The 14,724-nt window shown below is 40.3% G+C and overlaps 1 protein-coding gene across 7 annotated transcripts in view; it reads right to left on the bottom strand.

The window, feature by feature from the left end:
• The window catches only part of CD44 (CD44 molecule (Indian blood group)), a 48,710-nt gene extending 34,231 nt beyond the window's left edge, over positions 1-14,479 (bottom strand). For 2 of the 7 annotated variants that reach the window (XM_015631634.3, XM_015631633.3), the window contains exon 1: positions 14,270-14,478. In XM_015631634.3, coding sequence (XP_015487120.1) covers positions 14,270-14,336 — 67 coding nt within the window. In that variant the 5' untranslated portion in view covers positions 14,337-14,478. Of the gene's footprint in view, positions 1-14,269 lie in introns of all 7 variants that reach the window. The other 5 variants (XM_015631636.3, XM_015631635.3, XM_015631632.3 and 2 more) reach the window with 4 other exon arrangements.
• Positions 14,480-14,724: the final 245 nt, after the last annotated feature.

Genomic DNA, 14,724 nt, shown 5'->3' with positions numbered 1-14,724 from the left:
GCAAACCAAGTGGAAGATCTGCGAACACCCTGCCCACTTGAACGAAAGCATGTGTAAGACTTGTACGTGTTAACAGACTTCTTGGTAAAACCGCACGCTGAATTGCATGGCAACCAGGAAATGTTAGGGGGATGTTTTGGTGGGGATTTTCCTTTTCTGTTTGTGGTTCAAGATGATTGATAGGCCACCAGGATGTGCTAAACTGGGGCTGACAACAGGGAGAGAACTAGAGGTTTGACAGTGCATATAGTTTTCATTCTCTTTGTTTTAATAGAAAATAGGATTTACATTTACTGTAAGAACTTGGTTCTAAATTTATTAAACTGATTTCTAGCTCTAGGCAGATATACACTGGTAAATGTTTCCTTATAATCACAGATCATTGAGTTTTGTACCGACACTTCTGAACAGGAACAACCACCAGTTTAGCACTGATAGCTGCATTTTGAATATCATCACCTGCTTTAAATGTATGCTAGTAATGACATAACAAAAAGTAACATACTAGAAACAGATTAAAATACGTTTAAAAGAAAATCCTAGTAATTACGATTTCCCTTCAGGCCATACGAGTCCTAAAACCTGGGGAGGTCTGGACAATCCAGAGTTCAAACCTATCTCTAGTTATGCCTGGTTTTCTAACTGTTTCTCAAGAAAACTACTTCATGGCTAAATAAGATGCATATTTTTAATGCATATGCTAAATAAATGCATATTTTACTTCTGACTTGAGGAAATGGCCTTTGAATACAAAATTTCATACAGGATGGATTCATGAAACATTTCAGGATCCAAAACATTTTGTCAATGTTAGTCAGATTACTGCCATTTTGACATCTGCGAGAACTTAAATGTACAAAAAATATCCTTCAGTGATTACCTAATACACTACAACACACATGGGCCTGGAAGGCATTATTTGCTGAGTATTATACCTTTTTTTTAGAGTCTATTAGTAAAAAATTTCACTCAAGCAACTCACAGCCCAGGCAACTGTAACAGGATACAGAGGCTTTTACCTTTATGTCAGAAGTTGGACTAAAGCCCAAGTCAGTGATGAAAACCACTGGATAGCTGTTTGCTAGGTTATGTAAAATGATTCATTAATCCCAGCCACAGTTACTAATAGACACGTGTCGACATCATTAAAACACACCTATACTTGAATCCCTTGGGGCTTGATGAGCAAAGGGAATCTGCTGGGAAAATAGGACTCAAAATTGGGATGACTACACACTGATCAAAATTCAGAAGTCAAATTTGCAAGACCCAGGTGAATGAAGCAAGCATTCCTTTACCATCCCAACACAAAAGCGACAAGGATCAAGCCACATGTATCATCATGAAGTGTGGCTGGTTTTGTGCTCTTCCAGTTACAATATTCTTGTTCTGCAAAACACCATTCTCTAAAGAAAGCAGAGAAACAATTCTGGAAATAGACCACCTGCGCCATAAGCAAGGCTTTTCCAAGAAGTGACAGTGAAAGTAAGTGCTCACAGATTCTTGGGAGTTGTCCGATGAAATACTTTCCTTGGAGTATTGCCAAGTTGTGAAACCTGCAATGGTTTACAGGAAATACATTTCCAGATTTAGTGGCAATAAACCATATTTTTGGTTTTCAAAGTATTCCTTGTAGATACTTAGATAAAGCAAAATAAGGGGGTTGTTTAATTCTAAAATTAAAATAATTCATTTGCACAAAATAAAATCACTTAAGAAAGCTAGGTTTAAATGTTTATATGGCTGCAATAAAAATGTAGGTGGTTCAAGGAACCCAGACAAAATTTTCCCTCAGGGATTTTTTTAAAAAGTCATATATTCATTTCAGTTTGGCATAAAAAAAAAAAAGTTCTAAGCCTTGAAAATTTTAATGCAGGAGAAAAACTCCACATAATTATATCTCTAATAGATAGCTGATATTCAGGGAGGGAAAACTTCTCTGCACACCTGGCTTTTTAGACTGCAACGTCCAGGAAAACATTTTAAAAGGGATTTACCTGCATGTTTGTAAGGAGTTCCTGCTATAAATAGAGACAAAGTATTCTTAGTAGCTGGGTGTGGTGACAAGAAAGTGAAGATGACTCTCCACAGATCCAAAGGTGTAGACTCAGAGCTTTGAAGTTGTGCCTAAGCTGCTCCTGCTACCCACTTATATTTGGGCACCTAGTAATTCAGTCTGAAAAAAGCAAATAAGAGTGTAGCCTTCTCAGTTTCCTGCGTGCTGCTAACTGCATGAAAAGTCATGAGACAGCCATGCTAACCTTGAGGTCCAAGTGGGCTGGCGTGGATCTCTGCATCGAAAAAGAAATGTGGCCTGAGGTATGCACTGAGGCCAGAGCGGGATACAGTGCTGTGGGAGCACTCCTTTCTCCAACAAAAATTAGCAAGTATTCCTTGCATTTCTGACTTACTTCTAGGAGTGCACACTGGAAATGGGATGTGGGACAAAGCTCAAGCTGCTGACCTTCTTCTAAACTGTTGTTCCTAATGACTCTGCCTACTGATCACCGAAGTCATTGTCTCTGTATCTGGTTACTGATGGAAAAAAATCTCCAGTTTCTTCACTGAGAGCTCTCCTGGCTACTGCTTTAAAACAATGGGTGTGGGGGTAGTGCTATTAATAAATCAAGCATTCACAGAGTCACTCAAAATGCAAGTAAGTACAAGAAATATGTTTCAGTCCTCAGCAGTTGCTGTAGGAAGAAAAGAATCTGCTAATACATCTTGCAATCATACTTTATCTGCGTGGCAACTGTTGCTCTGGTAAACATCCTGAGCGAGCCTATACTGTGTCATCACTTATGACAAATCTCCTTGCTGCTGACATTAATATTAGTCTTTTTGTAATAGTCTCATCCAATAGGGAGCTGAAAGTTTTCAGACTCCAGCAGAACGTGGTACAGCTGCACAGCACCTCGGGGGAAAAACTGCAGGCAGTGATATCTTAGTCTGCAATTAGTTATCTGATATGCCCCCCTCGAAATGATGAAAACATAATCATCATTGCCAATACGAGGAGAGCTCCAGGCTGTACAGTGAGGAGTCTAACCCCAAAGGCTGAGTAACAAGGGCTGGGAGGACAATCAGTTGGGATCAGTTCCATGCAATCCAGGTGAAGAAACACATGAAACAAGGCTGAAGAATAAGAGTCTGATTTTCACTGTTTGGCTGATTCAGTTGTTTGGGACAAAAGCAGTTGACACACAGAGTGGCTCAGCAGACAGGTCCCCAGCCTGGAGCTCAAAGGGCCCTACTCCTATTTGCTGCTCTGTCACTTATCCAATCAAAGAAAGGAACCTCAGGAATCTTTTCCAAAGCTCTGAAAGCCAGCCAGTTAAAACGAAGATAACATTACTCTGGTAGACATACTGAAAAAAAGGAAGGCTGCTCAAAATATGCCTCACAATGTAGGACACGATCTGTAGAAGTCAAAGGGAAAGTTCTTATGCAAGGTTCTGATGATGGAAGAGAATATTGTCACATCCACTACTCCCTTTGTTTTTCCCCTGATACAAGAATGACAGGGATCCCATAGCCTGTAACCAGATTGCCTAGGCCAGCAAGCAACTCCTCCTGGAATTTTTGGTGGCAAAATATTTCCATTTTCTGGACTCTTTATGAATCTATCCACCCATACACTAAGGTTTCAAGAATCTTGGCGTTTTTACTGAAAATGCTGACTAGCAAGTAACTTTTCTAAGATATATGCAAGTTATTCATACACTAAGCTACATGAGCAGTTAAATTAATTTAATTATTCTTACAGTCTTAGTTATGAGTCTTTTAGAACTGGTTTCATAAAAAGGCACATTTAATAATTAGAGTTTGGAATAAACATGAATATGTACACAATGCTGTTGCTATCACACATATGATGGAAATAGCGATATTTTTCCATATAAAAAAATGTTTATTTAAATTTAACAATTCATGAGGGGTAGTGAAGATTCTCTTGCTTGAGGGAAGAATGAGAAACAGGCATTGACAGTATGGCCTTGATATTCTGTTATTTCAAATACTACATTAACTCCTACATTTATTTAGGCAGTGGAGATACATAAAGGCAATGCACCATTGCTTGCATGTAATCATCCTCAAATAGTGAAGCATCATTGTTTCCCAAAAGTGCCGCAATCATTGTGAAGCCAGTGATTTTGTTGTGATGCTCATTGATTCCAGTAATTTTTTTAATGAGATATTGCTGGATTTTACAAAAAGTTCCAGAGCTAAATCCACGTTTGAATGGTAAATGATACAGTGGCAGACCTCAGTTCAGGTACATTGAGCTCTATGACATGGGATTCATTTTGAGCAAGCATCAATTCAAACATCAGTTTGGGAATATGCTATCTTAATAAATACAAAATTTGGGACAGTTACTAATTAATAAAGCACCACAATATTTTTTACCTCACCAAGGATATTGCTTGGATAAAAATTCATCAAGTGGTTTATCATGAGCACTAGACAAAGCATCCATCCAGGACATAAGAGTACAGGCTGGGATTAAAACTCATTGAGAGCAGCCCTGACAAGAAGGACTTGGGATTTGTCATGGATGAAAAGCTGAACATGAGCCACCTGTGTGTGCTCCCAGCCCAGAAAGCCAACAGCATCCTGAGCTGCATCCAAGGGAATGTGGCCAGCAGGACAAAGTGATTCCATCCCTCTACTCTGCCCTCCTAAAACCCCAGCTGGAGTGCTGCAGCCAGCTCTGGGGTGCCCAGCATAAGGACATGACCTCTTGGAGAAGAAGGTCCAGATGAGGGCCATGAAAATGACTGGAGGGCTGGAGCACATCTACAGAGAGAGGCTGAGAGAGCTGGGATTCTTCAACCCTGAGAAGAGAAGGCACTGAGGCCTCACTGCAGCCTTGCAATACTTAAAGGTTGGGGTTTTTTAAAGAAAGGATAGGGTTTTTTTTCACAGGCAGATGGTGATAGGACAAGGGGAAACAGTTTTAAACTAAAAGAGAAGAGATTTAGATTTGATGTTAGGAACAAGTTCCTTACTGTGAGGGTGAGGAGCACTGGAACAGATTGCCCAGAGAAGCTCCAGCTCTGGGAGCACTCAAGACCAGGTTAGATGGAGCCCTGAGCAATCTCATTTAGAGGGTGGCATCTCTGCCCATGGCAGAGGGTGTGAACATGATAAAGTCGCTTCCAACCCAGGCCATACTGTGATTCTGTGATGCCTTAGGAACAGCAGAAATAGCTGATGCAGTGAGAAACCACTTTTCCAGGTGATTTGCTACTAACCACGCATAGATCCTCTTGTCTTCCTTGAACAGCCTTAAAACATGTCTTGGTATAACAAACTGTTAATTCACCTGACTCATAAAATTACTTTCTCAGGAAGTGGGGGGATCCCAGGCTACTTCCCAATGCAGAAATCAATTCAAGATACCAAACCCAGTAAGTTAAAAAGTGCAAGATGGGTTTCAATTAGTCATGTTGTCATGACTATCACTGTGGATGTATTTGTGTTAAATCAGGGGTGGAAAAAAGGTGTCAATACATAGCCCTGCAATTGCTGTGAGTCAACAGTAATGTGATTGTGACTGTGTTGATAAAATGGCATGACCTGAGCACTATGAGTAATGAAGTCAGACAGGAGACTGATACTGTTAAGAAATTCAGTGTAGGTCCTCAAAAAATTGGTTGTATAGGTGTTGCAAAAATTAGGAAAACACTCGCTCTTACTCATAAGGAATATTTTCTCACACATTGTTTGGCTGAAGGAAGGATTGCACAGCAAGACTCAGGGATGGATTGCCAAACAGTAACTGAAGATAGTTTCCTGTTTTTACGGTAACAGTTTTCAGAGAATGCTCTGGTCCTCTGTGTTCTTGTTCATTTCCCATCCAGTAGAATAATATTTGCACAAGAACATTTTTCTTACGATTAATCATAATGCTACTTTCATCTGAAACAGCCCTATGTGAAATCATACCTGCTTTCTGAAACTGAAGCAAGAGGCACTAACCTTGTTGATGGCACAAGGGGCTGGGACTTTGGAGATGTTCTATTTACAGCTACATTGCTGCCTCTCTGTTGTCCTACCTGTGAGGTGGGGATAAAAAGACTGACTTCCCATGGGCTACAAAACTCCCAAATCATTATTTTCTGTGGCAGCACATTTGTCAGTTCAATTCTTTCTCACCAATTGGGAATATTCTTTCTCTGTTAAATTCTACTACATCTAGACTTCAAATTTCAAATTCTAGGGTAATTTAAATGCATTCGGACTGACTGCTCCAACTCTGATGAAATCCAACAGATAAGGTAACTCCCTCCTGACCAAATGTTGTAATATTTATGTGAACTCTGTGCAACGTGAGAAAAAAAAAAAAAAAGAACAAAATTTCAACAGAGACACTGTTTCTGAAGTGATACATTGAGAAAGCCTAAGATGTCAAATTTGTTTCAAGAATTCAAATTCTTTGACAGTAGTCAGGAGAATCCAGCAGGTGACAAACAGAAGGAATACATCTCAGACATGTGCTGGTGTTGAAATGTTTGAGTGTTTAAGGTACTGTAAGATAAATTGAGGAAAGACTACTTGTTTTTGTTACAATGTCCACCTCGAGCTTTGAAGATTTGGATGTGTTTTGCAACACAAACCATAACAACAGTAAATGTATCAGTAAATACTTCTATAGGTTATTAATGGATCATAAATCTTACTGGGCCCAAGACTTTCAATGCTGTAGCTATGCTATGTTTTTTAAATGAGTTTGTGATAACACAGAAGCAATTGAAGCAAATAACATTGTTTATATTTTATTTTGAAGAGTAGCCTAATCAGGCGGAGAGAGCTTTTTAAATTTTTCCTCCTTTGCTCAACAAAAGAAATAATTTAAAAGTTTATTTATTTGCAAACGCAAAATTTTGGATAGAAATTCTACTGTTCTTTAAGGGCACTTAAAGATGTTCCAACATCTTGCCAGTCTTGCACTCCTCTTTATGCCATATAGTGTTCATGCTGCACTAATTTACAATAGGTCTTGTCCCCACTGGCATATATATAAGTAGTAGGACTTGTTAAGAAATATAGAAGACGAAGAAGAAAAATGATCTCCAGCTCCAGGAAGAAACATGAACTACTTGTTACATGTACTACCTGAATTAAAACGAGCTCCCATCAAAGCATTATCAGAAAACAAATTTAGATTTAGTCATTGGTCTTAACAATCTCCTACTCACAGGATGTCTCCTCCTGGAAAACTGGACAATGGGCTTTTTCTAATCCTCAGGAACCCACAGAGACAGAAAACACTGCCTAGCATATATGCCAAGAGATGCCCTCCAAAATCACCTGAAAAACTGCTGATCTTACTCTCCCATGATGCTCTAAGATTTCCCCTGTTCCACTGTTTTTAAAAAACAGTTAATGCTGTGTTCTGTTCAGTGTGAGCACAATCTCACTACCGGGTAATGTGTGAGACTTGGCAGGTCAAGAATATGTTAAGAAAATAAAGCAAAACTACTGTAATCTTTTCCCACCTAAAAAGCAGACAAAAAATTTAAACCATCAGAATGAGAAAAAAAAATAAAAATGAATGAATAGAACTGATCTTGTAGAACTGTCATAAGACACAAAAATCGTCACGGACACTCTTAGAAGAGCTCTGCAATATTTTATACCACAACAGGGAGCAAATGGATCCAGGGTTTTACTGAGGCAAGCCACAAAAGCAGGAAAGAAACTTCCCTCTAGGCAGTCACCATGGGAATGTGTCTCACATGCTCAAAATGTCTGGCAGTTACTTCTTTTAATACAAGAATTTTCAACGGGATTAAGTGCTTCCCTGAAACTTTAGCTGTGCCCGCTCACTGATGAACTGGAACCACCACGTATCTCTTCTCAGTAGGCTATAAAATGATTTGGTTACATTCTGGAAAAGAGGGGTTTAAAAGTTTATGGCTCAATATGCACTCTCAAGGAAGACATTTTTATTTTCTGCGCCAGGAGGGATTTTGCTCCTCACAAGAAGACAAAGTTACTCTGACTAGTGCAATGGAAGAGTGTTATTTTGTTAATAACAATCTACCAAGTCACTCCAGCCCTAAAGCCTTTCCCAGAGCATCAAGCTTTAAGTACAAGTACCTCCAAAATTTCAGTAACACAGTCAGTATCTATCACTAGGAACTATTGGTTCAAAAAGGAAGCAAGACTGACTACATTTAAGACACTATTCTTCAGCTCATTGTTAAATAAATGCTAAAGTTCTTGAACCTAAAGAAGTAGACAGTAGAGCAACAGATGTAAGTCAGTTCTCACTTGGCAAACTGCTTCAAACATTCCTAATCATAAAAAGATAAGCATGGAATAAGAACTCTTTAAGGAAGCTCTATTTTGCATTTACTGTTGTCTAACAGGAAACAATTGCTATTAAACTGAAAATAGCTGCCAGTCCTCAGTGTGCAAACAAACAAGTAAACAAGATAAAACAGTCAGAGCAATAAAGTTTTATCTGATTTTTACAGCACTGCTACTGGTGAAATTGATTTAAACAAAATATTTCACTTCCATGTTCTATGTGTTCCTATATGTCAAAATAAGCAGCATATAGGAACAGGGAACAAGATCCTACATTTATAAATATGAAGACTCATTAGCAAAGGAGGCTTTTCTTCTACGTTTTCACACCTGTGTAAGTGATGGAAAAGGGAAAGGACATGTAAATAATGAAGGCCACCTAATCAAGCAGGAGGAGGAAGAACAAGGGAGTGAGTGAAAGATGCGTTCAGGCCACACCCTCAGTGTCTTCATTATTAATGGACCATGTTTCTTTGTAATTGGCAAATACTACTTTCCCTCGAACCTGCCTGGTTAACTATTCCATATTCCTTGTGCAGAAGCTCTATCCAGAGCACCAGGATGGAGCTGGGAAGACCTGGATGTCCTTAGCAGTGACATACTGTGTCACTCCCCCATCTCATTCCACGAGGGACACTCCACCTTGTCTCAAAGATGTGACTTGGCCGATGGCAAAGAGTAGGTAAATGACTCCCATCACAAGCACCCCTCGAGCTGAAGTGCCACATTTACATGCTGAAGGAGGAGTGTATTCCAGCCTGTTCAGGCTGTTTTGGGTGGGCATGTGGGCTCAGAGCGCTCCCCGCACACAGCCGCAGCCTCGCTGCCCTGGCACGCATTATCCCAGGCCCTTGCTGATACCTCGCCTTCCTGCTGGAAAGCCAGGTTCTCTCTGAGAGGCTGCCAGCTGAAGGCTGCTGCTCAGCTTTCAGACACCAGCTTGGCCAGCAGCTCGCTTGCCCCCTGTGCACTCGCTCACATCTGCTCTCAGGGGCCTGGGTGCCCACGGAACATCCACCGAGCTCCAGTTAACCTCTCCCTTCTGTATGGGAAACCTGCAAGAAACTATTCATTACAGCTACCCACACACACCACACCCTGCTTCTTTACAGACACCTATCCATTAACAAAAATAACAATAAAAAAGCCCCCTAGGGAAATGTACTTCTGAGAACCTGTTTTGCTAACACGCTGTCACTGTGAGACATACATAATTAACAAAAGCTATGCCATGGCAGGTTTGTTGTTTTTTTTTTTTACTATTATATATTCTGTCAGAGGCAGCATCTTATTTATGAAAGCAGGTATTTAGTAAAACAGACATTAATTGTGAAGTTGAGGATTGCAGGCTAATGCCCTTTTCCTACGCAGCTGTCAGTATGTACCCTGGCGATCTCTTTCACAACCCTCTCACACTGCTCTTGGAACAGGATCATTAGCAGAAAGAGATGGAAGTTTTAACACAGCTGCTGCATGTCTGGCGATTTTTTTTTTTTTTTTTTTTTTAGACACAACACAGTCTCAGAGTTTCCAGCTACTACTCTACATCAATCATCAACAGAAAAGAAAAAAAAAATAAAAGTGAAGCAAAGTATTTTTCAAACTCCGAATATAAGTAGAATTCAGGTCTTTTCTGTGATTTTTACTTTGAATTAGCATACCCTGCTTGTGCTTTCATGTTTTCAATGAATAAAACTGTAGATTATTCTTCAATTCCTTTTGGGTTTTTTGGGTTTTTTTGTTGTTTGGGGCAGGTTTTTTTTTAATGTTTCACAAGATGAGAATTGAAGGTTATCATACCAAAATAAGAATGTTGCACTATATACAGTTGCCAGTTTTGTCCTGTAGAGGAACTGGAAAGTCCCAAAGCCATTGCTTACAAAAGAAAGTTCAATTATGTTCCTAATTGAAAGCACAGGCTCAAAAAATGACTGCAGGTTCCATTAGGCAGGAAACAGTCATGGAGGTTTGAACTTTAAATTGCAATTAGCTGAACTTTCTGTCTGACTGGAAAGATTCTCCAAGGAAAACTCCTCTTTTTCTCAGCTGCCACTTCACATTAGTGCCTGCAAACTCATTCATATGATGAGCTGCTCCGCCGTCCCTTGGGCGGGGGCAGCTCCGGGAGGAGGGAAATCACAGCCAGCTGCTACTGATATTACTGCTGAGGCACTGGGGAGGAAACCGATAAACACACAGCACCGACACAACCTCTGCCACTACTATTAGCAGCACCCAGAACGGCCACTGATAATTACAGTGTCTGATAGCTTTGAAATTATTATTACCTCTCTGGGAGGGGGAAAGGACTGTTAAGAGGCGATGGACTCCTGGAAAATGACCAGCAACTACACCAAACTGGCTTCCCACCTACAGTCGTGGGTAGCACACAGAGAACGGCCCAAACCACTAGGTTTGTCACAGAGAAACCCTGGCAGGTGAAGGCAAAGAACAAAATAGGCTGTGGATGTGTTCTGCCTTCTAGCAAGTTGGAAATTTCCATTTCTCTATTTTAACAATTTGGTTTAATGCTGACAAATTAAGTCAGCACGCTCCCAGATGCCAGCTGATTCTAAAATATGGTGTGTTCAGAAGACCATTAATTGTTCCAGTGCAATGTTGCATTGTTTTCAAAGTAGGCAGGATTACTGTGATGGGTCATGCTGGTTTCACCATTATCCTCTCTGTGAAGGTGTATTCCACAGATAACTACATACATTTAGCCTTGGTCCTGGAAAAAACAATTTTAGAGGTGAGTTTTGCAGAACTCCTTCCCTTGCTCTCTCACATAGTATTCTCTTGAAAATAAAAGACCAAACAATGATATATGAAGGGGAGAATTATCATCTTCCATATTAACTGTATTTTCAAACACTTATCCCTTAGTTTTGGTACAAAAATGTGATGAGGAAGACCAGAAAACAGATGGAGAAGCCTTTTTACAGCATTTGGAATGTCAAAATCTTTTTAATTATTTGACTGATTTACCCTCTCCTTATAAAGGAACTCCACATTGCTTTTTCTCTGCTTCTCTACAATGTGTTTTGCTACCAGTCAACTACATTCAGAATGAACATTATCAAATACTACCACATCTTTTCATCAAGTATTTTAGGAGTAATGGTTCTCTCTGGTGTTTATCTGTCTACCAGCATGTCATGGTATCTCCAACTGCTGGCACATTCTCGATACAGTCAGACCTCATGCATGTTTAGGTGATAGATGAATAACTGCAATATTCACGCTATCTTCAGTTCATGCCTATAAATTATGGGAAATCTTCTGGAAAGAAAGATACACCACATATGGATGAACATTTTGTTTAACCTTGGCTCGAGCTACCAGTGGTTTTAAAAGCATTTACTTAAAAAAGTTCTTCCTCAATTGTACGATGCTATCTATTCTCATTAAGCCTTTCTCTGACTTCCTATTTTCAAGGTAATGGCTTTTCATTGTGGTGAACACCAGTACATAAGGAATCTCCACACATTTCTCCAAAGACTGCAGAACAATCCCCTGCCATGGTTTGTTGGCTCCCTGTGCCTGAGGGTTTCCAGGGCAGCTCCTTAACCCTTCCACTAAACAAGGATGGAAAGTTTAAGTGACCTCTTAATAAAGTCTAGTTACTTTGTAGCTTTGGGAAACTGCCAAGATACACACTGTAAGGACTGAGTGAAAATAAACTTCCACAAAGACCTTCTTCAAACTGCTTTATTTACAAATTTACGCAGTAGATATGTAAAGCAAGGGGCAGGCAGGTCTCTTCCTTTGGGACTGGCCAGCAGCTACAGGAGCCCTGTCTCAGAGCCCTACCTGGCAATGGGGCTCTGGCAGCCTCTCCAGTGCTAACAGCCAAGCTCCTTCCTCCCACCGGCAGGCTCATTCTCCCTCTTTCCATTTCATCTTTACCACTACTACTTCTGCTCCAGTTTCTTCCAGTTTGGGTGTGTGTGTGTGTGTGTGTGTGTGTGTGTGTGTGTGTGTCAAAATTGTAGGATTTGCTTTGTGTTAATCAAGGAAAACATTGAGAAAAATATTTCTACAAATACATAATGCCTGCAGGAGAAAAATCTCCTCTGAAACATCATTAACCAAGATGTCAGCATCGGTACCCTCCGGGATCCAGACTCCTTACACAAGTCATGTCAACACCATGAGTAAGAAACGTATCAGTAACGGTATAGTCACAACACCACAGAAATGAGGATGAGTAAGTTTTTCAGCTTTCTCTGTATCTCATTTTTCCTTCTGAAATCACAGTAAGAGTAATCCCAGGCCCTCTTTAATCCCTAAATTAGGAATTAGTAAAATTCTGTACAATATGAATCAAAATTCCAGCCCAGGAGTTTCCCAACAGCAATAGCCATTCGTCTATGATACACAGCAAAATCACTGGCTAAAAAAAGAAAACACCACCATCAACTTCTGTTTTGAAATCATTACTGACTACAAAGTCATGCTGGAATGTACTGTATACCAACTAAAATATACTGTAGCTATAGTCTAATACCTTATTAAGCCAGTAAAGAAACTTCCCTTGAGGGCATATGTGAAGTTTGACACACTTTTTTAACCATGCTGAAGGCTCTATTATGGGGCTTTCTGTCTCCCTGCAGAAACACATTACTCCCAGAGTCAGTGCAGACCCTGCTCTCTAGGACACTCCAGGCAGCTCATAGAAGTAAAAATCAGTCAAGCAGGTATAACATTTATACAGTGCTCAGATGTGGACCAAGCCAAGTATTTACACACATTTATGCACCTACGGTAGCCCTGTCCTTTCTCTTAAGGCTTTGTCTATATACCTGATCTTAACAAGAGCATTTTGGCACAATGGACACACGATTTTAGGAAGAAAAGCAGTGAGGGTGCTTCAGCCATCAGAGATGCACTGGGAACTTGCTCCCTCTGACACACCCATTCACAGCCTGGCAGCGCTGCAACCATTACAGAACTAACCCCTGCTGCTCAAGCAAATGAGACATATATTTACTATACACACACACAGCCCTTGGGTGACAATGGCCATGAAAAATGCATTTTGTTAGACTCCTGGAAATGATGAGTACAAAAACAATATAGGCACACAACTGTTATCCCTAACCACAAAATGCCTCGAGGCAGTTGCAGTCACAGTGAGAGTCTGCTAAAAGTATGTTCATTCCCCTAAAACACAGTAGAGCCTGCATCATGTGAAATTGCAAAAGATTTTTGTCACTTTGGACATAAATTTGTTATTTTTTTTTCTCTGTATTAACCTTAGACTTTCAAATACAAGTATTTGAAGCAGATAACCAAGCTGCAGGAAGGTAAGTGATGAACAACTGAATTTTGTCACTTCTAACCCCCTTTGTTCCAAAAGCTCATCAGTCAGCCCCAAAGAGACCTTAGAAAGTCAGAAGCAAGCATGCTTGGCATAAAAGCTCTCCAAATTTCAGCCGAGATCCCTGCAGTTTTTCTCCTGTTCAGCAAGGCTGTGCCCAAACGCAGTTTGTTCCAGCTGTTGGTTCAGCTCATGTGAACTCCAGAATGAATGCAGCTGTAAGCTGGGGGGGCTCACCGCTTTCCCTCTGCCCCCCTTTTCGCTGCAGTCCGAGCTGGGAGAGCAAACTGCGTTTGTAACAGCAGTCACATTGCCGAACTGAGCTTTACCAGAGCCATTCCAAACTCCTCAGTGTAGCTCTGTTCTTAGTTTAAACTTCATTCTTTAATGTTCCGCAATTCAGTTTTTATAGATCTGGAATTGCCCTTTACAAGCAATGCACAGCTTTCCGTGATTGTAGAGACCAGCACGACTGAGATTACACTTCTAAAACATCTCTGATAACCCTGGAAATAATAAAAGTATATAGATGCAAGAAATCTGTTTGCTATCTAGCAGAAGCACATTTGCTGTCTGAAGCATTAACTTAACAATCCTAAGTGTTTTCATTCATAAAAATCTTACCTGTTTCTGTTAGACAGAGCCCCAGCAGACATAATCCAAAAGTTGCCCGTAAGAAGAAGTTGGCCATTGTTTTCTTGGGACTGTTTTGCAAAATCCAAAGATCCTTTCAAGCTGCAGAAAGAAGAAAAGCCCCGACGCTTGTTAAGCCTGCAGTCAATGAGTCTGAAGTTTGCTGCACTTTTTATTCAGATTCAAAGGAACTGAAGTAATGACATAACTGGGAGGGGGAAGCTCCATCAAAAGTCACACCCATATTGCAACAAAAGTTACCCAGCAGCAGAAGAAGGGGGAGTGGAAGGAGAGCTAGCACTGACTAAGCAGGCACACTTGAGTTTTAAAGAGCCACTCACTAAACCTTCTCTTCTTACTCGAGCCTAGTCAAAAGTTATACTTAGTGTGTTTGTAGGAAAATCTGTGTAATCTCTCCTGAGTTACCTCAGAAATGCAGTTTGTTA

Source organism: Parus major, chromosome 5, assembly GCF_001522545.3.
Source record: "Parus major isolate Abel chromosome 5, Parus_major1.1, whole genome shotgun sequence".
Lineage (NCBI taxonomy): Eukaryota > Metazoa > Chordata > Aves > Passeriformes > Paridae > Parus > Parus major.
This window is presented reverse-complemented; position numbering and strand designations above follow the sequence as displayed.